This window comes from Zingiber officinale, chromosome 5B (assembly GCF_018446385.1).
Source record: "Zingiber officinale cultivar Zhangliang chromosome 5B, Zo_v1.1, whole genome shotgun sequence".
In the NCBI taxonomy this organism is placed as follows: Eukaryota; Viridiplantae; Streptophyta; class Magnoliopsida; order Zingiberales; family Zingiberaceae; genus Zingiber; species Zingiber officinale.
In genome coordinates, this window is record NC_055995.1 from 27983312 (window position 1) to 28005878 (window position 22567).

At 43.7% G+C, this 22567-nt stretch overlaps 1 protein-coding gene across 2 annotated transcripts; it reads left to right on the forward strand.

Moving 5' to 3' along the window:
* The first annotated feature begins 10896 nt into the window (after positions 1–10896).
* Positions 10897–21751, forward strand: LOC121984281 (E3 ubiquitin-protein ligase RDUF1-like). 2 transcript variants are annotated; one of them, XR_006112835.1, is made up of 3 exons: positions 10897–12375; positions 12482–12588; positions 21692–21751. XR_006112835.1 is itself a non-coding variant. In XM_042537144.1 (2 exons), the coding sequence occupies exon 1, from the start codon at positions 11201–11203 to the stop codon at positions 12371–12373; it is 1173 nt and encodes a 390-aa protein (XP_042393078.1). In that variant the 5' UTR covers positions 10897–11200; the 3' UTR covers positions 12374–12375; positions 12449–13652. The 2 variants fall into 2 exon arrangements, 1 of the variants encoding a protein (XP_042393078.1); XM_042537144.1 differs by lacking the exon at positions 21692–21751 and having other exon boundaries at positions 12449–13652.
* The last annotated feature ends 816 nt before the right edge of the window (positions 21752–22567 follow it).

The window sequence follows — 22567 nt, forward strand, 5'->3', positions numbered from 1 at the left end:
GACCGTGGCAAATTGTCTATCCTGTCAGAAGTATCACAGCATGTCCCACCGACCGGCAGATGAGATGAAGGCATCAACTGTGGCCTGCCCGTTCGACCAATGGGGGATGGACATCGTGGGACCCTTCCTCATGGCTACCGGACAGCGGAAGTTCTTATTGGTGGCGGTCGACTACTTCTCAAAATGGGTAGAAGCTGAGCCACTTGCAAAAATATCCGAGCAGATGGTTAAAAAGTTCATATGGCAAAATATCATCTGCCGCTTTGGCATCCCAAGACGACTCGTCTCCGACAACGGACGTCAATTCACGGGGAAGTTGCTCGGGGAGTGGTGCGAAAGTTATGGCATCGAGCAGCACTTCACATCGGTGGCATACCCCCAGAGTAACGGTCAAGCCGAGGTAACCAACCGAGAGATTCTCAGAATTTTACGGACTCGGCTTGACCATGAAGGAGGCAGCTGGGTAGACGAGCTGCCGGGCGTCCTATGGGCTCTCCGCACGACACCAAAAGAGGGAACGGGCGTCACTCCATTTCACTTGGTATATGGAGGCGAAACAGTCATCCCGATTGAAGTTGGGGTGGAGTTCGTTCGGGTGCAAAACTATGATGAAGATAACGCCGAACGGAGGAGCATGGAGCTAGACTTGGTCGAAGAGGAAAGAGCTAAAGCGTCCGTCCGGCTGATGGCGTACCGGCAACGTATGAAACAGAACTACAACCGGCGCGTGATCCCCAGAGCCTTTCAAGTAGGCGACCTAGTTTGGAAGAAAGTTAAGCCGGTCGGAGATGTCGGCAAGTTGGAAGCTCCCTGGGCAGGACCCTTTGAAGTGGTCGAGAAGCTCCGTTCGGGCGCTTATTACCTCAAGGATGCGGAAGGTCGGATGCTGGACCGGCCCTGGAGTGCAAATCACCTTCAGCCATATAGAGCTGGGTGAGAGGTGCGCTGTTGCTCTATTTTGTGTAAATTCAAAATAGCTGTACTCCTTTTGTCGCAGGAAACAAATTATTCCCAAGGCATTCTGTATTCATAGCCGAACGGCTGGTTATCCGAAGGCCCCCGAGCCGCTCGGCCGGGAGGTTTATATATGCAAGCTCAGTTAAAGATCGGGAGACGGTCCGGCGTCTATAAACCCTCCGGCCGGGAAACCGGGAGACGGTCCGGCGTCTATAAAACCTCCGGCCGGGAAACCGAGAGACGGTCCGGCGTCTATAAACCCTCCGGCCGGGAAACCGGGAGACGGTCCGGCGTCTATAAACCCTCCGGCCGGGAAACCGGGAGACGAGCTGGCGTCTATAAATATCCGCGCCGACGAGCTCCGTCGTTAAAGATCGAGAGCCGCGCCGACCGGCTATAAATATCCGCGCCGACGAGCTCCGTCGTTAAAGATCGAGAGCCGCGCCGACCGGCTATAAATATCCGCGCCGACGAGCTCCGTCGTTAAAGATCGAGAGTCGCGCCGACCGGCTATAAATATCCGCGCCGACGAGCTCCGTCGTTAAAGATCGAGAGCCGCGCCGACCGGCTATAAATATCCGCGTCGACGAGCTCCGTCGTTAAAGATCGAGAGCCGCACCGACCGCTATAAATATCCGCGCCGACGAGCTTCGTTAAAGATCGAGAGCCGCTCCGACCGGCTATAAATATCCGACGAGCTCCGCCGTTAAAGATCGAGAGCCGCACCGACCGGCTATAAATATCCGAGAGGAAGACCGACGAGCTCCGTCAAAGATCGAGAGCCGCCGACCGGCTATAAATATCCGCGCCGACGAGCTCCGTCGTTAAAGATCGAGAGCCGCGCCGACCGGCTATAAATATCCGCGCCGACGAGCTCCGTCGTTAAAGATCGAGAGCCGCGCCGACCGGCTATAAATATCCGCGCCGACGAGCTCCGTCGTTAAAGATCGAGAGCTGCGCCGACCGGCTATAAATATCCGCGCCGACGAGCTCCATCGTTAAAGATCGAGAGCCGCGCCGACCGGCTATAAATATCCGCACCGACGAGCTCCATCGTTAAAGATCGAGAGCCGCGCCGACCGGCCATAAATATCCGTGCCGACGAGCACCATCGTTAAAAATCGAGAGTCGGTCCGGCGACTATAAATACCCCGGGCGGACGAATGAATACCAAAGAATAAGAAACCGCGGAAACCTGAAGTATTAAAACATTTAGGCCCGCTCGGGCGTTGGTCCTTCGATATTTGGCGTTTGTTGAGTTCACACTGGCTAGATACGTGTAGAGCGAGTAGGCCCTCCTGCTCGGACTTTGTTTAATGGGTTAAGCTGACCGACCGCGTGACGGAGAACGCTTAAGAGCATGACTAACTCTAAGCATAAACGTTAAGCAAACAGAAGAATATTATGGATGGGAAGACACAAGCAAAGACATAATTACATTAAAAGGAAAGCATGTCGAACGACAAGTACAAAAAGTTGCGCTGGGCTTAGGAAACGTAAAAACAAGGTACATACAAGGAACACTCCTCACTCAGGGTCTTCGAAGTTGAAGAAAGCGTCCGGGATATCGTCAATCATAGCCGCCAGATCCGAAGAGGGAATGGTCAGGTCAGCAGGAAGGTGCCCCCCCCTTCTTCAAGTACGCCATGGTGACCTTGACCGCCTCGGCGAAAGTTGAGGAGACGTTGCCACCAAATTTCGTGCCAAACCTCTCCAAGCGGAGGTAATCTTGACGTGCAGCAGCCAGACGACTCGTCTCCCCTTCCTTGTAGTTTCTGAGCGCCGCCCGGGAGGCAATCAGTGAATCGTGGAGGACTTTCTGATCCACCTCCGCTTTCGTGCGTTCAGCTGAGCGCCCATCCCGTTCGGCAGTTAGTTGGGCTTCCAGCTCCTTAGATTGCTGATCTAGGGCTCGGACTTCAACTTTCATTTTGTCCATATCAGCGATCGCCCGCTTCTTCCGGCTACTGGCGCGCTTCACGTCTTCGTCGCGCTTCTTCACCAGGCCTTCAAGTCGAGCCGCCTCTGTAGCCAGGTCGGCGGCTTTCTTCTGTTCGGCCTCACGGGCTTGTTTCTCCCGCTCGGCCGATGGACCCCCCGAGACTTGGAGTTTTTCCATGAGGTCCTCCAGCTCGGCCAGCCGATGGCTAGTGGCGATTTGCTCCGCCCAATGCTGTAAGAGAAATAACAAAATCAGGAACTGAACAGTAGCATGGCACAGGAAGAAAAACGAACCTACCTGAGTGGCTTGCTGCATATGGTTATCGCCGAGCTGCTTGGGTGTCATGAGGGCCACCCGAATCTGGGCGTCCTCGAAAAGTTTGGCGAGCGGACCCGTCAGGGTTATTTCATGAACGGGGCTTGATGGCCGGTCAGCAGACAATAAATATTCCTCCGAAGGAAATCGAAGGGTCGTCTTGATGGTCGGGTGGCCGGTCGGCCCTTCTTCAGCCGCAGTCGCCTGGCCCGAGGACTCCCCTATGGTTGAAGTTTCGCCCAACCGTCGTAAGCGACGACGAGTCCGTGGAGGAGAGCCAGAGGGCTGTGCGGTGGGCGAGGCCACGGAGGTCCTGATCTGCGACGGCGTGCGATCTGGAGAAGCGATATCGATCGACTCCTGTGGTTCGCCCTCTTGGGTCGGCGGAAGGTTGGAATCTCTTCGACGTTTTCGCCGAACTTCCAGTGGTGAATCCCCGGCCTGGGGGATTCCCAGCTCGGCTGGAGTAGAGGAAACAGGATCCGCCTCAACCTCCGTTGAAGCGGACGGGGCAACCTCTGTTTCAGGGGCGGACTGCGCCCCCCCCTCTCCTGCGTCTGCCATTTGGTTCTGAATGCTGGCCGCTCGGGAAGTCGTATATAGAAGAAGGACTCCTTCCAGTGCTTGTTGGAGGTTGGCATATTCTCAAAAAATTTGAAGCCTATTCTACTTTGGAAAATAAAAGTACCCAATTCGGATTGTTTGGGGTAGAAGAAGTAGTGGAATATTTTGGGGTCAAGTGGGATACTATGCAGCTTAAAGAGGACGACCACCCCGCTCAGCAGCCTAAAGGAATTCGGCACAAGTTGGCCGAGCGGGATGCGAAAATAATTACAAACTTCCAAAACAAAAGGATGGGTAGGAAATCTAAGGCCGCCCTGGAATTGGTCCAGAAAAAAACAAATGGTACCGATCGACGGGTTATGGGGCCGGTCGGTCGGGTCGGCTACAACTATTTCATGGTCGTCCGGGATCCCGTACGTCCGAACAAGACGCCGAGCTCCCTCTTCATCAAACCGACTCTCCATGGTCACATACCATGGACCGTGAACGTTGGTGGCGGGTTCGGAGGAGCTTGCCATCTCGGAGAGGCAAAAGGATAGCAAGAAATCGAAGGAATGGGAACGAAAGAGGTAAAATGAGCAGGGAAGACCTAGTAAATGAAGGAAGAAGACTCACTGAGAAGGAAACGGGCGGAAAGGATCACCGGTGAGATGATAGCCGCCTAAAAACAGAAAATGGATCGCCGGAGACCGCAACAACAGAAGAAGCAGAAGGACGAAGCGCGAGCAAGCGTGCGGCCAAAGAGGGGGACTGAGGCTTTATACGGCCGAGGCTGGTCGGCCTCCGCCCGATCCAGGTCACGAGAAACAAGGACGCCATCGGGCCGTCCATTTCAAACGATGGCGTCCCATCAGAAGTAACTCCGCCGCCACACAATGGTCGACACGTGGCGCTGAGCGATTCGGCGCATTTAATGTGCACCATGCCACACACGCGCAGCCTTAATGGATTGGATTGCCGCCGTTCCCAAGGGGATTTAGACAGGAGGCAACGACGACAGGCCGCATGAGTCACATCTGAGCGAGCGCCGAACGGCTGAATTCGGCGCACACGCCGAGCGAAAACAAAAGGCGACGAGCACCCGCTCGGACACATAGTCCAGTCAGTCGGACTCACTGCCTCCTTCGACTAGACTTGAAGGGGAGGCAAGTGATCCGGCGGTAAGAATGGGGGACCCACTTCCTGAAGGGTCCCGGCCTAAGAACGGATGGAGGGCTGGCCAAGCGGGTAATGGCCGCGTCAAGCAGTTGAGCAGATCCGAGGACGCCAAGGCGGGAGAACCAAATGGCCGAGCGGGTGTCTACCCGGCTGGAACCGAAGGGCTGAGCGGGTGGTCCGTTCGGCCAGGATAAGGGCGAGGATACAAAGGTTAGCCGAGCGGCCTATTCTTTCGGCTCGGGATATGGGATGTCAGCAAAGGCGTGTCTGATGATTATGTCGTACACAAGTTTGCACGAGGGAGGATCTCGCCGTCACATCATGGAGAGGTTGATACAGTAGCGGTATGGCCTTATGGATGTCCTTCTGACAGACTCATACCTGGGCATGGTCGAAAGCAGGTGATTGCTTTGATTGGCGCGCTCAGGCTCCTTCGAGAGGTCTATATAAGGTCTCCATTTCTTCACCGGAGGTACGTTGGTCTGAACCTCTGAAGCCACCTCTTTGTTATTCCTCGCCTGACTTGAGCATCGGAGGGCCGTCGCCGGGACACCCCTCCCGGCTCGGTTTTGTTGCAGGTTCGCCGGAGCACTCGAGGATCCAGCAGGGAGCGCCACGTCCCCAGCGTCCTTTGACTTCTAGTTCGGACAGGATCATTAATCAATAATCAATTATTCTTAATAATAAGTAATTTGTTTATGTAATAATAAGTATATTTTTTAAAATATTGGAATAATTAAAATAATTATTAAAATATATTTTTTAAAATATATTTGTTTATGTTTAATTATTAAAATAAGTATATTTGTTTATGTAATCAATTATTAAAATAATTTTTTAAAATATATTTTTTTTAAAAAAAAAATTTATTTAAAATAATTTTTTAGAATAATATTTTATGTTAAAATAATTTTTTTAAAAGTTAAAATAATTTTTAGAAGTTAAATTAATTTTTTAAAATAATTTTTAACTTAAATTAATTTTAAAAATAATTTTTTAAGTTAAAATAATTTTTAAAAATAATTTGAAATTGAATTTTTAATTTAGTTTTAAATTAAATTAAATTAAACTATTTTTAACTTAAATAAATTTTTAAAATAATTTTTCAATTTAGAATAATTTTTAAAATAATTTGAAATTGAATTTTTTATTTAGTTTTAAATTTAATTTAATTTGTTTTAGTTTAAATTATTTTAATTTTAAATTTAATTTAATTTAATTTAATTGTAATGTAATTTAATTTTAATTTAATTTTAATTCAATTTAGTTTAATTTAATATAATTTAATTTAATTTAATTTAATTTAATTTAATTTTAATTTTAATTTTAATTTTAATTTTAAAATCCTTAGTCATCTCACCCGATCTATATTTTCAATTAGAGAATCCTATAATTTTTGTGAGATGAGTTAAGTTTAATTTCAGGCTTTGGTTTGACTTTGTGTTAGATTCAGGTTTAACTTTGTGTTTAACAAACATACATTCTTTGGATAAAGTTCTTGGCTATGGTGAGCCACCTGGACATCATTAGAGTAACCATGTTTTCAAGGTTTTTCAAATGGTCTCATTAACTAAACTTAGTACAAAACCTTGGTCTAACTAGTTAGAATCCGTAAGGGGTAGCTTCAGTTAGTTCCACTCAACTAAATGCACTAGGTCGAAGTCATATCTTTCTAGACATGCATAGATAGAGTTTCCCTAACTTACTATCATCCAAAACTTCAAGTACCGTAGGTCAAGTTAATTTTGTCCCTTTTTAAGCTAATCCTAATTACCCTGCCGGGTAGGTTATTTTTGGAGGTGCCAGCTATTCTGGAGTCTCCTCCTAAATTATTGATTTTTATTTTAAGATTTTTAATTTGTAATTTAAATTTAAGTTTTTAATTTGAATGAATTAAATTGGTCAAATTTTCATTTTTGAAGGAGTGTATTTAATATTTAAATTTTCTTTCAATTTTAATTTTATTAAGTTAAGATTTTTAATGTTTAAGTTTTTATTAGTTTTTAAATATGAATTGATTAAACTGTTTAAATTATATTTCTTTAAAGATTTATCTCTTAATTTTTTATTAACTATTAATTTTGAATTTTCTAAATTATCTTTGTTTAATATGTTATTTTTAACATTTAATTTTAACTTTGTTAAATTTAATTTTGATTTTATTAAAGTATTTGATTTTATCCTTATATTTTATTTGCATTTTAAGTTAATATGATTAGTTGAATTTATTAGATTAGTCTTTATCTTTAAAATTTAATATTTTATTAATTAAATTATCTTAGTTTTGGATAGAATTCTCTAGATTGATATTGTCTAGATTATTAAATAATTTATTAAGGCATTTATTGATTTCATCTAAATCTATTTCGTTATTTTTTGAGTTCAACTTTATTTTAATGCTTGAATTAATTATTTCTGAATTAATTAATGTGTCTGAATCTAGTTGGTCAATGTTTTGTTAGACCAAATCGTGATTGATATCAATTTGATCGAAGTCTTGATTGACTTGATCAAAATCCAGAGAGTCATTCAAATTGATTTGGTTATCATTTTAATTTTTAGGTTTATTAATTATTTTCAGATTTTTTGAATTTTCTAAATTAATTAGATTTGTTTTATCAGATAATATCCTAGGGGTATTTTTGCATGTATTGTCAAATACATTATTTTCACGTATATTTTCAGAAATATCCAAATTAACATGCATATTTTTTAAACTACTACCAGCAGGGATATTTTGATAAATATTACTAACCTTGAACGCAACTCCTAATTCAGTAGGCTCTTTCGTTGGATTTTACTCGATTCTGGATTCGATTTTGACTTGATCGTCAAACTCCAATGGCTCCTCGTGAAGATTGGTCAGGCAGGTCCAAAACTCGTGGGCATTCTTGACCTTTCCTATCCTGTAAGTAACTTTGTTAGGTAATAAATCTGAAACTAACTTTATTACCTTTTGGTTTGTTTCCGAGTTTTGTATTGATCTTCTCAGTGTCATGCCACTATCAAAGTCATTCATGAAGATGAAAGTTTTCATCTACATACTCCATAGATTCTTGGTCTTGAATTAGTAGTGCTGGAGAAAAAAAATATAGTATTTCACTGATTTCCAAAAAACAATAATAAAATATTAATAAAAAAATATTATTTCAAATTTTGGTAAATGCGATATTTTGCTAATACTAACTAACGGTGAAAAGATGATAATTAATTTTTGAAAAATAATTTTGGAGGGAAAAACGAATAATATCTATTTTGCTAATACTAACCAATGTAAGAATATTTTTTAAACACAAATTATATCTATTTTTTTTTAAAAAAAAAAAAAGAATCCCCATTGCTCGATTGGTGGTTGCACCAATTTAGAGCGGTACTCGCTCTGATACCACTTGTTGGATCATGGAAGCCGCTAGATGGGGGGGGATGAATAGCGATCGAAAATTTGAAGTGAGTATGCAATGGAAAAATAAAAATCACAACGCTAACAAGAACCAGTTTTACTTGGTTCAGAGCCTTCGTCGACTCCTACTCCAAGGCGCGCACTCGTTGAGTGCTTTCGTTGGGCAATAACTAATAGTTCGCAAACAAGATTACAACAGTAGGTATAAGAACTATTAAAACGAAATACTGACAACAATAATAATAAAAAAAACTTAAACCGCAAGTTGTCGGAGTAGCTTCGCAGAATCGCAGGGGTTGAGCGCAACAGAGCAATTGTACAAGAAGTTGTTGTGTTTGATACTCCGTGGATATCTTCTTTTGTAGGCATGCTCTGAGCGCCCGGAAGGGATCTGGGTGCCCGGACCGTGACGTAGGTCCGGCCAATCAGCATGCTCCAAATCTGTGACGAGATAAATTTTGCCTTCCGGGCGCCGGAACCACCGTTTTCTAGAAATTTCTTTTCCTGCAAGAAAATGTTAGTCCAAGGCAAAATAAAGATTAAACTATCCTGCAAAACAAAAGTTAGCACAAATATAATAAAACAGAGCAGTAATTAGATTCTGTCTCATCAAGACCGGAATCTAGTCATGATCTCAACTTAGATTTTCGAAATGGATCTAAGTTAGATCGACGCCTAAGTTCCCTAACTGGGAACGCATCCTCACCAAGTCACTCCCCTCCAGTGACTTACCTTAACTTACCTGCCAGGCGTCCAGTCAGCCCGTCGACCTGTCTGGACTTCGTGCCAGCTACTAGGTCAGTCCGTTAACCTAGCTGGACTTCGTGCCTGACATCCGGTCAGCCTGTCGACCAGTTTGGACTTCGTGCCAGACATCCGGTCAACCCGTCGATTAGTCTGGACTTCGTGGTAGCTATCAGGCCAGCCCGTCGACCTAGTTGAGCTTCGTGCCAGACATTCGGTCAGCCCGTCAACCAGTTTAGACTTTGTGTTAGCTATCAGGTCAGCCCGTCGACCTAGTTGAGCTTCGTGCCAGACATTCGGTCAGCCCGTCGACCAGTTTAGACTTTGTGCTAGCTATCAGGTCAGCCTGTCGACCTAGCTGGGCTTTGTGGCAGCTATCGGGTCGGCCCGTCGACCTAGCTAGGCTTTTCCTACACACTTCGTCAAAGTGTTATTTCACAATGAAACTAACTTAACCTACTTTGTTATTCATCAAAACCCGAGTTAGATTGTCAGTGCTAACCGCACCAACCCCATAACAAGTCTGAGAAGAAAATAAAAAAAAAAAAAGAAAATAAAAGAATTTATTTTTTCAAATCTTTGAACTATCACTAGGAATGCTGAAAATAATAATGGAGAGCATATTTGAACTCCTTGCAATTTTAGAATTCCACAGGACCTAAAATGGTTGCAATCTGAGATCTCTAGGTTGATCAGTGAGTTTCGTTCGAAATCCACTAATCGACCTAGAGACCTCAGATTATAACCATTTCAGGTCTTGTGGATTTTAAAAATTATAGGGAGTCTAAATATATTCTCCATTGTTGTTTTCGATTTTTTTAATAGTGGACCAGAGGTTTTGAAAAAACTTGGCAAGATATGGAGAGATATTCGACCCACATTAGGCCTGATATGAGGAGATATTAGGTCCAATGTGGGTCTGATCTCCCATAAGAGGAGAAAAAAAAATTTAGTTTTTTCAAAACCTCTGAACCACCCTTAAGAAAGCTAAAAATAACAATGGAGAGTATATTTGGACTCATTACAATTTTAAAAATTAGCAAGACCTAAAATGATTATAATATGATGTCTTTATGTTGATCAGTGAGTTTCAGTCGAAACTCACTCATTGACATAGAAATCTCAGATAATAACTATTTCAGGTTCTATGGATTTTGAAAATTGTTAAGAGTTCAAATATACTATCCATTGTTGTTTTCGGCTTCCCTAGTGATGGACTAGAGGTTTTGAAAAAAACTATTGGTCTCTTATAACATACATGAGAAAGAAATTTTAAAAAAAAAAGAATTTATTATTTTTTTAAATCTTTGGACTACCACTAGAAAATTGGATTAAATCGAATAAATAGATCAAATCGATGGAATTTAAAAATTCTATTTCATTTATTATCTTTTTTTTTAAAATAATTAATTCAATTAATTTAGTTCGGATATGATTTTAAATTTTTTATTTGATTAAATTAAATTAATCGAATAGATCACATTTTTAAATTAAATTAATTTTTTACATTATAAATTTTAGATCGAACTAAATTTTTATTAAGTTAAATAAAATATTTAGAAAAAATCGATTTATTCAATTTATTCGATTTTATTAAAAATTTAATTTTACAGAAAAGCCTTCCTGTAAAATAAGGGCTTTTCTGTAATTATGCCCTCCCGCCGACCGTACAGACCCGACCGACCAAAAACGCTTTCTCCGGCGGATCGGACTGAACCCAACCCGGTTCGCTTCTGTCCGGTCTGATGTACCTTTCGTCGACGCCGTTGGTGGAACGTTAACGGAGTCGTCAGTGTCCGCAGTAGTGCGCGATGGACCGTTCGACGACGCCGTCAAGCGCACAAGGTTCCGCTCTTGAAGCTTCGTCCGGCGCTTAAAACCTTCCCCTTCGCTTTCTCGCTCTCCAGCTGCGGGAATCTACTGAAACATCCAAATCTTCGATTTATACGTGCAGAGTTTGATTTCTTCGGCAGATTTGTGACTTTTCGTTCGTTCTGGTTGGGAAAGATTCGATTTTTAGGGCATCGATTCTAGATCGGTTTGTCTCGATCTTGGATCTCCAGTAGGGTTCTTCTTTCTTTGTTGCTGCGGTGGTCTTCTTGTTGTAGGATACAGCAGCGATGAGCATGGAGACGGCTTCGCCGCAATGGTGTCGTCGCTGCTGTCGCTTCATCTCCGTTGGGCCGGACGCCGTCGTTTGCCCGGATTGCGGTGGCGGCTTCATGAATGCATATGGCCTTTTCCATCCCTCCTTTGCGGTGGCTGCCGAGCCTCGCCGTCGACGCTTCCCCTCCCCGGTGATCGACTCTGCCGCTGCCGACGGGCGGCCACACCAGCACTCGGGGATTAGGTTCCGTAGTAACAGTCGTCCGTCCACGAGCGACCGATCTCCTTTCAATCCCCTCATCGTTCTTCTCGGTCCCGGAGGCTCACGACGCGATGCGGATCGGGATACCATCAACAGTTTTGAGATGTACCACTACGACGGCACAGGGTCGGGCCTCCGCCCCTTGCCAGAAAACATGTCGGATTTCTTGATAGGCTCCGGGTTTGAGAGGATACTCGATCGCCTTTCTCAGATGGAGACCAATGGAACAGGCAGCAGGCATGTGTTCGGTCACCCGCCTGCTTCAAAGTCTGCCGTCGAGTCTATGCCCACAGTCGAAATTGCTGACCTTCATGTTACCCTGGAATTCCATTGCGCCGTCTGCAAGGATCCCTTCGAGCTCGGAGCTGAGGCCCTCGAGATGCCCTGCAAGCACATCTACCATCAAGATTGCATCTTGCCATGGCTCGCCCTAAGAAATTCCTGTCCAGTTTGCCGGCATGAGATGCCGATGGATGTGCAGCGACCAGATGCGGACGAAGACGCCTCCTTGTCTGGGAACGAGGACGAGATGGTCGGGCTTACCATATGGAGGCTTCCGGGAGGTGGGTTTGCGGTAGGCAGATTCACAGGGGACAGGAGAGCTGCTGAAGGGGAGTTTCCAGCCGTTTACACAGAGATGGATGGCGGATTCAATACTAATGGGGCACCAAGAAGGATAGCATGGTCCTCGAGAGAGAGCCGATCACAGCATCATCGAGGATTCAGTCAGGCATTCCGCAGTGTGCTTTCATTCTTCAGGCGTTTGAGGTCTTCTACTCCGATATCTTCAACCAGGTTAAATCCCAATTCCCAATCTTTCTCAAACCCTTCTGTTAGACACAGGAGATCTTCCATGTTCAGGAGGAGTCTGAGAAGCCGCAGCACAAATTCGACACCAAATGGTGGAACTGTCGATTCACCATGATGGTAATTATGAGAATTAGATTAGAAATACTTATCCTGCAAGAAGAATGAAAATGTTTGTTCAACATATGGCTAGCTGATGGAGAACTCTCGACATCTAATTCCACAGTGAACATGGACGACGTAAAGAGTGTAGCATCTTCTGTTAGCTATCCTCCATCATACATGGCACCTCTATTGCTCTTGAACACACAGAAGAGGCTTTATTTTCTTTAGGTTAGCCGTTCAACATTTTCTACATGTATGTGTTTACTTTAGAAGAAAAAAAAATCATATATTCATTAATCGTTTTATGGGTTCACAAATGATCTGTCTGTATCATTGTCTTTGGAGTTAGATTCAGTAGATTCTAACATCTACATGCTAAAATGTGATTTGTAGAAAACATGCTGCACTGCACATTTAAGATTGGCTTAATTAGTGGTGTAAAGCTAAATGCATTGCTTATTTCTAGCTAAGACACTTTATCTGGAACTATGGTTCATTAACTAGATTACAATTTTATGTGTAAGAAATAATAGACCAATTGTGCAACCTCTCGATCACCGAGCGGACTACTGGGTAACTTCTGCGAGTATTCGTGCTATCAGATATACTGACACATTGTACCAGAACTGTAATTTATCTAGCATCGCAAGGTGGTTGTTTTTCTCTTATGAATCTTCTTGTGTTCATAGCAAAGAACTGAAGTTATATGCCTTCCCCTATTTGTGGAAATCTTATTACCTTGTTGTAAGAAATAATGGACCAACCGAGCAACCTTTTGATCACCAAGCGGACTATTGGGTGACTTATGTGAATACTCGTGCGATCAGATATACTGCCACATTGTTCCAGAACTGTAGTTTATCTAGCATCACAATAGTCAATTGTTGTTTTTCGTTTTTTATGAATCTTCTTGTGTTCATAGCAAAGAACTGAAGTTATATATGCCTTCCCATATTTGTGGAATTCTTATTATACCTTGTCGTCTCCCAGTTACGACAATCTTATTTATTAAAGCTTCAAGCTTGACATGCCACTTCATTTTAACTTTACAGATAACCTTCATATTTCATATCATGTCTTGAGATTATATAACGCAATTTTTTTCTGCTCAAATTCTTTGCTTTCTCTCTGTGTGAATTTTATCATCATGTTTCAACCTGAGGTTCTCTTGCTTTATTACTTCAAAATGGTCTTCAATTCTTATGGAGTTTGATGGATTGGAGTGTTGGTGCAACCTTAGGTCAAGGTTGACCTGGTTGACCCGACTCGAGGTGACTTGACTCGAGTTGTATTTTAATGTTTGACTTGGGAAGATTGTCGGTGCAACCTTAGGTCAAGGTTGACCTAGTTGAGTTGCATGTTGATGTTTGACACTCGTGAGAGAGTTCTATTCTTGATGTGAGACAAGAATAGATGGTTGGGAGTTTATTGGTCCAACCCTAGGTCCTTGACCTGGTTGACCTGAAAAGTCCAAGTATGGAGACTTGGCACTGGGAAAGTCCAAGCAGGGAGCTTGGCACGCAAAAAGTCCAAGTATGGAGACTTGGCACTGGAAAAGTCCAAGCAGGGAGCTTGGCACGGGAAAAGTCCAAACAGGGAGCTTGGCATGGGAAAGTCCTAACGGGATGTTAGGCGGTGTGGAAAGTCCCGTGAGTGAAGCCGGGCGGTGGGAAAGTCCTAATTGGGATGTTAGGCGGTGTGGAAAGTCCCGTGAGTGAAGCCAAGCGGTGGGAAAGTCCTAACTGGGATGTTAGGCGGTGTGGAAAGTCCCGGTGAGTGAAGCGGTGAAAATCCTAGTGAGTGAAGCTAGGTGAAAGTGGAAGTCCCGGTGAGTGAAGCCAGGCGGTGGGAAAGTCCTGAGTGAAGCCGAGGCGGTTAGAAAGTCCACGATGAGTGAGCGGGCGATTGGAAATCTGGTGAGTGAAGCTGTAAAACCCTAGTGAGTGAAGCTAGTGAAAGTCCTGGTGAGGGAAAATCCGGATGGATCAAGGGTGATCGGACATCCGGTGTTGAGAAGGTCAGTAGGTCAAGGGTGGACCGGATACTTGACACGAAGAGAAAAGTCCAAGTGGGTCAAAGGTGACGGGACACTTGGTGGGGAGTCTTAGCATGTCAAGAGAGTGACCAGATCTAGTACGGAGATACCAATAGGTCAAGTTGGACGGATATTGGTTCGAAGACTTGGAACTTGGTTTCGGGCAAAACCCAAGCTCGGATCGATCGGTGGATCGATCCAATGATACTGTTGAGTATCGATCGGTGCGACCGATCGGATAACGATCGATGGCTTATCGAGTTTTCTTGATCGGTGCACCGATCGAAAGCCAACAAGGCAAAGAGAAAGGGGATCGCCCGCTGGACCGATCGCATCCGATCGGTCCATGCATCGATCAGAGACGATCGAAGAACTCGCCGAGTTCTTCGTGAAGGTCGATCGTCCGGGACCGATCGGAGATTCTGGACCGATCCACCGATCGGCTCACGACTAGCCGCCGCGTAGCAACGCCAGTTTCTTCACCGCCTTCTTCACGGTATAAAGGGGTCGAGAGCTGCTGCAACACTTCTTCTTCCTCTTCTCTCGATGGACTGCTGGTGCTTGAGCTTTGTTGAGCTCTTCTTCGCAGCTTCGCGTGAGCTTCATTCCACGATTGGATCAGCGCTTCTGAGTTGCTTGTTGGCATCCGTCCGTGAAGTTGTTGCTTCATCTGGGACTTCAATGACAACGAGAAGGCAAGCTAGTGTTGTTGCATTCATATTGTCTTGTATTTCTTGTTGTATCTCGTGTACTCTTTGCTTGTTGTTGCAAGATTTTGTGGTTTCTCCACCCGAAGGAGTATATTTTAGCCGGGTTTCCGGGATTCATCCACCGACGGATCGAGATCGTCCACGGACACGCCGAGGAGTAGGAGTATCATCTCCGAACCTCGTGCATCGCTGTGTTAAGTTGATATTCTTTTCGCTTATAGTTTATTTTTCCGCGCTAAATGGAAGTGTAGGAAGAAACGCGACGATTTGGGGTCGATACACCCTCTCTAGCCGCATAAAGGATCCTAACAGTGGTATCGAGCGAGGTCGCCTTCATCGATCAACACGTGGGAGCAAAGCTAGAGATGGATCAACTCGAGAAGACATCACCATTCCACCCTTCTACGATCGCGATGACTTCGCGTATTGGAAGGTAAGGATGAAGTATTTCCTTATGACTAACATTGAAAATTGGACTTGTGTACAATTAGGTTTCACTCTTCCGATGGATAAAGAAGGAAAACCTTTTGAGAAGAAGAAGTGGACGAAGGAGCAAATCCACCAATCCACAATCAACGACGAGGTAATGAAAATATTTGAATTCTCATTACCTAACGATATATTGTGTAGGATAGATGGATACAACAATGCCAAGGAGTTGTGGAACAACTTGGCTAAGTTCCATGAGGGAACTCCACTTCAAGCCATGAAGAGGAGTCAAGTGAGCCAAGTAGCTCACATCATGGAGAAGAGGAATTAGAAGTTGAGGGCTACTCAACATATAAGGAAGAAGAGGAGGAGAGTTCTTCTTCAAGAATGGAGCAAGAGGAAGAAGCTTCTATCTCCGGAAGGGATGAAGAAGAAAGCATACATCCCACCTCAACCCTAGGTAACTCAAGCATTTCAATTTCAAATAAATTACACATAATGTGCTTTGAGTGTAGGGAGTATGGACATTACAAGAGTAAATGTCCAAAGAGGGTTAGAAAGACTCCACCGGCACCAAAGGTCAAGGAAGCCGGAGTCCCAACACGCAAGGGCAAGGAGCACGTGGTGTGCTTCCAATGCAAGCGAAGGGGACATTATCGGAGCCAATGTCCGAGAGGGAGGCAATCTCACAAGGACAAGAGATCGAGCACATGTATAGGGGGAGCTAGGGCAAACCCTAAGGTAATCTCTAAGGCACATTCTTGCAATTCTAGTAGGATGCATGCTAGTAGCCTTATTTCTATTGTCAAGAATGATAAGCATGTTAATTATAGAAATCGATACACATGCTTAGGTGCCAAACATGTGAGCCTAGATAAGGATAACACTAGGAAAGCCAACCCTAGAATTAACTCATCTAAGGCTAAGGAAAATCTAGGTAAAATCCCAAATCATCTAGACATATGCCTAGGAATACCTCAAAGAAAAATGACAAATTAACACTTGAGGTATTAGAGAGGGAAAATCAAGTCTTGAGGTCAAGACTTGATAATTTAGAAAAGGCTCTTAAAAACATGGAGAAGTCATCTCTAGGGTTTAAGAGTCAAAAACCTAAGTCCAAGGACAAGAAAGGTTTGGGTCACAAACCTAAGTCCCAAGTGGTCAAGCCCACTTATCATAGTGTTCCATTCGATTATGGAACAAAACCTAGGGCTAGGAAGACCACCACCAAGGTCACAAGGGGAGTCACCCCTAGAGTTGATCTTGATGAATCCCAAATGACCAAGGCTTCAAAGCCTAGGAGGGTCATTAGGAGGGTTGCTAGGAAAGTCATCCCTAGTGAATATTTAGTGAACCCAATGAGCTCACATAGATATTGGGTTCCTAGGAGTATCTTCTCTATCCCATAGATGGGTTAGAGAGTGTCAACTCCAATTAGAAGGGTAGTTGACCCAACTTTGAGGAAATTGACACTCAAGGAGCATTTTCAAGGTTTTGATAACCTTTGAAAATGAAAAAGAATTATTATTTACTCCTTGAAGAGTAAATTGTGCCATATTTGAAAAATATCGATTTTAATCTTATTTGGCACAATTTAAGAAAACCTAGAGAAATACCATAATTGGGATTTTGGTTTTCTCTTAGGGATATATGGGCAATCTAGGGTTAGATTTTAAGTTAGCTAAGGCTAAGGATACTTAGATAGGGAATTTAGGTATTTTATTTGTGCTAACTTGCCATGATTGGTTGCCATATGCCATGCCATGACATCATATTCATTTTATTATCATTTGAAATGTCATGATAATGCTTAGGCTAGTTTATATGTCATGCTTTATTTAAGTTTTCAAACTTTATGCCATGACATCATGACATTGGCACATGTTTTTACTTATGATATCATTATATGTCATGTCATCATCTCTTGCATTATAATCAATGAAATTGATTTGAGGACAAACATATAATTTGATATTGAGATCAAATTGGTGTTTAGAAAATGCATGAGAACTTAGCCTAAGTTGACCTTAACCCATATCTCACATCAAATTGACTTGAATGTGGTTTGATACACCTTAGATGTGTGTGAGATATTAGGATCATGAGTTAGGATCAAGGTGCATTGTCCTTGTACCTAGATGACCCTAATTCAAGAAATTAAGGATCATAGGGAAAGCTTGTGTACAAGTCATGTACATCTAGCCCTAAGATTATGGTCCTAAATTCAAATGGTTTTAAAAGTATTTTAAAATTGATTTGAAAAATCTTGATGAAGCTTTCCTAGTGATAGCATTCATCATTGAACATTGTGATACAAAGTTGAGTTAAACTTTGAACTATTTCAAAGTTTTTGAACTTTGTATCAAGATTGAAAAATAGAAACTATTTTCATAGAAAACTATTTTTCCTTGATAGAATATGGTATGAGGAATGTATCCTCAAAATTTCACAATTTTTCGAATTTTCTGGAATTTGTTGTGAGTTTCTGAATTTCGGGAGCGAAGAAATCAGAAACCGCCTGATCCAAGGCTGGATCGGTCACTGATCGATCCTCTGATCGGTCCGGGACCGATCAGGTCCGATCGGTCCGGTGACCGATCAGGTGTCTTAACTTGTGAATTTCATTCGTGGTCTGAAATTTCAGCTGGGAGTTGAGTTTCGGGTTTCAAGGTTTGAAACTCTCCAAGACATTGTTGGTGCAATGGTCAAGGGGAGTTCTTTAGGGAGAGTTTTACCTATTAGTCGAGGGAGTTTACTCCTTAAGATTTTGAGGTTTAGTGATATGGGATTATCACTAAGTTGATTGTTGAGTTTAGTATCAAGGGGAAATTAAGAGTTTCAATGAAAGGTATGAGACTTTATTAGGAAGAAACTCTTGACCTTGATACTCTTCTTTTGATGTGTGTCAAAAGGGAAGAGATTGGAGAATTATTGGAGAACCCAAGTTAGGTTATCGGGTTAACCTAAGCTGGGGAAGAATGTCAAGGAATGTTCGAGAAAAGAACATCGGAATTCTTTTGATGTGTGTAAAAGGGGGAGAATTATCGAGAACCCAAGTTAGGTTATCGGGTTAACCAGGGAGAATGTCCGGAGAATGTTCGAGGAAAGAACATTGGACATTGGAAGATGGTCGAAAACCTAAGTTAGGTTATCGGGTTAACTTAACTGATTATGGGTTTTGTCAAACATCAAAAGGGGAGATTGTTGGTGCAACCTTAGGTCAAGGTCGACTGGTTGACCCGACTCGAGGTGACTTGACTCGAGTTGTATTTTGATGTTTGACTTGGGAAGATTGTCGGTGCAACCTTAGGTCAAGGTTGACCTAGTTGAGTTGCGTGTTGATGTTTGACACTCGTGAGAGAGTTCTATTCTTGATGTGAGACAAGAATAGATGGTTGGAGTTTATTGGTCCAACCCTAGGTCAGATTGACTGGTTGACTGAAAAGTCCAAGTATGGAGACTTGGGACGGAGAAGTCAGCGGCAAAAGTCCAAGTATGGAGACTTGGGGAAAAGTCCAAGCGAGGAGCTTGGCACGGGAAAAGTCCAAGCGGGGAGCTTGGCGAGTGAAGCCGGTGAAAATCCTAGTGAGTGAAGCTGGTGAAAGTGGAAGTCCTGGTGAGTGAAGCCGAGGCGGTGGGAAAGTCCTGGTGAGTGAAGCCGGGGCGGTAGAAAGTCACGATGAGTGAAGCCGATGGAAAGTCGTGAGTGGCGGATTAGAAATCCGTGAGTGAAGCGGTAAAACCTAGTGAGTGAAGCTAGGTGAAAGTCCCGGTGAGTGAACGGGCAAGGAAAAATCCGGATGGATCGAGGGTGATCGGACGTGTTGAGAAGGTCAAGTAGGTCGAGGGAGAGCGGATACTTGACACGAAGAGAAAAGTCCAAGTGGGTCAAAGGGATTGACCGGACACTGGTGGTGAGTCTTAGCAGGTCAAGAGAGTGACCGATGCTAAGCGTGAGATACCAATAGGTCAAGGTGACCGGATATTGGTTTGGAAGACTTGGAACTTGGTTTGGGCAAAACCCAAGCTCGGATCGATCGGTGGATCGATCCGATACCTGCCGGGTATCGATCGGTCGGTGATGATCGATAACGATCGATGGCTTATCGAGGTTCTTGATCGGCCCGCGCGGAGGTCAATGTAAGGCAAAGAGAAAGGAGGATCGGCGTGGACCGATCCACATTTCGATCGGTCCACGCATCGATCGAGACGATCGAGAACTCGCCGAGTTCTCGCGAAGAGTCTTGATCGTGCGGGGACCGATCAGCGCGATCGGTCCCCAAGACCAATCGAGAGGATCTCGACCGTCAGGCGCTTGACTGATCGGTCCTGCCGCGTAGCAACCGCCAGTTTCTTCATTGCCTTCTTCACGGTATAAAGGGGTCGAGGCGCGCAACACTTCTTCTTCCTCTTCTTCTCTGCGATACTGCTGTGCTTGAGCTTTGTTGAGCTCTTCTTTGCAAGCTTCGCGTGAGCTTCACGTGATCTTCTTTCGGCTGAGTTGCTTGTTGGCATCCGTCCGTGAAGTTGTTGCTTCATCTGGGACTTCAGTCGACAACGAGAAGGCAAGCTAGTGTTGTTGCATTCATATTGTCTTGTATTTCTTGTTGTATCTCGTGTACTCTTTGCTTGCTGTTGCAAGATTTTGTGGCGAGGTTTCTCCACCCAGAAGGAGTATATTTTAGCCGGGTTTCCGGGTATTCATCCACCGACGGATTGACAGGGCTCATCCACCTTACGGACACGCCGAGGAGTAGGAGTATCATCTCCGAACCTCGTACATCGCTGTGTTAAGGTTTGATATTCTTCCTTTCGTTTCTAGTTTATTTTTCCGCTGCGCTAACGAAGTGTAGGAAGAAACGCGAGCGATTTGGGGTCGGCTATTCACACCCCCCCTCTCTAGCCGTACAAAGGATCCTAACATGGAGGACATGGGCAATTTCACTGCCTTATAGGCTCATGCCTGAGTTGGAAAAGAGGAGACATCATTGTCTTGGAGCATAAAATTATTATTGTATGATCTACTTGTCATAACTTGTAAAAATAATCTCTTACAATACAAGATAAGACGGTCTACAATAGCTTTTTCTCCAAGATTCCTCATTGATGAGAGTTTCATGCATATATATATATATATATATATATATACTTGCATACCCTTATATGGGCAATCGTGGGCAACAACAGACGTGTTCCGGTGATGTAGCATCAACTTGAATTTTTTTAGGGCTCTTTCTTCCTTCGCACGCCCTTATTTTGCTCTTTCTCTTCCTTCATTTCCCCCTCTTCCCTAAAATGAAAGGTCGCACGACCTTCTTCGCTGCGTATCCGCTCCTTTCTTCCTCCGTTTCCAACCCTAGATACAGTTCATTTTCTTCAACTCTCAGCTCATGCCAAGTGAGTTAGGATTGTCGCTTACAACTAAACAGCTGGTCATCTCCCTTCTCTCCTTTTCCTACTTATGTTTCAGAATGATGCAAAAAAGTGTTGCCAAGGTATGTTGAGTGTTTACCTTTTACCCATCCTAGTTTCTAAGAATAAGTTGTTTAAAAATTATTACGAGAAGACTTTGGTGCTTGATTTCAAAAAACATAATGGTGTTGATTTTTAAAAATAATAACATTAGTATGATCTTCAAAACCTAAACTTCAATGTTGGTTTTGATTTTCAAAAATCCAATGACTACAAACCAGCACTAACTTTGATGTTAATTTTCAAAAATCAGTGCTAGTTTGTAAAAATGAACACCAACGTTTGTACTAGTTTGCAAAAATCAACACCAACGTGAAAGTCATTGGATATTTGAAAACCAGAACCAACGTTGGTGCTGGTGTTTGAAAGCCATCACTAATGTTGCAATTTTTGCGAACTGGCAATAACATTGTTTTTGATTTTTAAAAACTCATTGACTACAGGTTGGTGCTGGTTTGCAAAGATCAACACCAACGTTGGGTCTGGTTTGTAAAAACTCATTGACTACTGATAACCATGATTTTACTATACTATTCTCATTTACACAATCATGGTTTGATGTAGTTTTCATATATAGAATCCACATTTACACTACATTTTTATACTTTGTATCAATTTTGGACCTAATTGCAAATTAGTCTATTTTCATGGTATTTGATGCTAATATTTGCTTATTATTTTGTAGGCATCAAAAGGGTCATGGACCCGATCAGATCAGGCTGCATTTGGGCTCAAATCAAGGGCTAAACAAGAAGATCAAGCCTCGGAGCATTATAGGCCGTTCATCCAAGATTGAGTAGATCTAAGCCATCCGTTGAAGATCTGGCCGATCCAACTTAAAAGGGAGCAGATCTGAGCCATTTATGAAGATCCAGAAGTTTTGATCCAGATCTGAGTTCATCCAGCCATTGATCCAGCCGGATTAATCTGGACCGTTCATTGAAGACTGGGCTGATCTGGACCATCCAGTGATGATCTGATCGATCCGACCTACAGGAGAGTAGATCCAGACCCTAGATCAACATCAGTACATTCAGATTGGATTTTGGATGACTTTCCACCGTTGATCTAGCCCAAATGAATCTCAGCCGTTGGATCTGAACTGAGGAGGTTTAAAAACCTGCGTGAGAAGCTACAGTAGCTGGGCTCGGGCGTTCGCGATTTCTTCACTGTAGCATCGTCTTCTTCCTTAGCGGCGCCGAGTTCCCATTCCACGTTCCAGATCCGAGAGCTTGGTTTCTTCGACGACGAAGATCATCAGCTGCCGGCGTTCATCTTCCGGTGATCAGAGAGCTTGAGGGAGGTTTCCCGAATGGCGATTTGGGTTCTGTTTCATCGCCGCGATTCCGATTGTGGAGGTCTCCCAATCGGCGATCTTCGCATCCACCAGAGCTGAAGGGAGGTTTCTCAGATGCTACTGGATCTTTTCCGATCTCCATTCCGCAGCCAAACTGTGTTGAATTGGCCATTCGATCTGGTTTGCAACTTCACAGGACCTGGGCTCTGTTTCTTCGGCCGATGAGGTTTCCAGATGGATGGAGCTTGAACGGAGGTTTCCGTG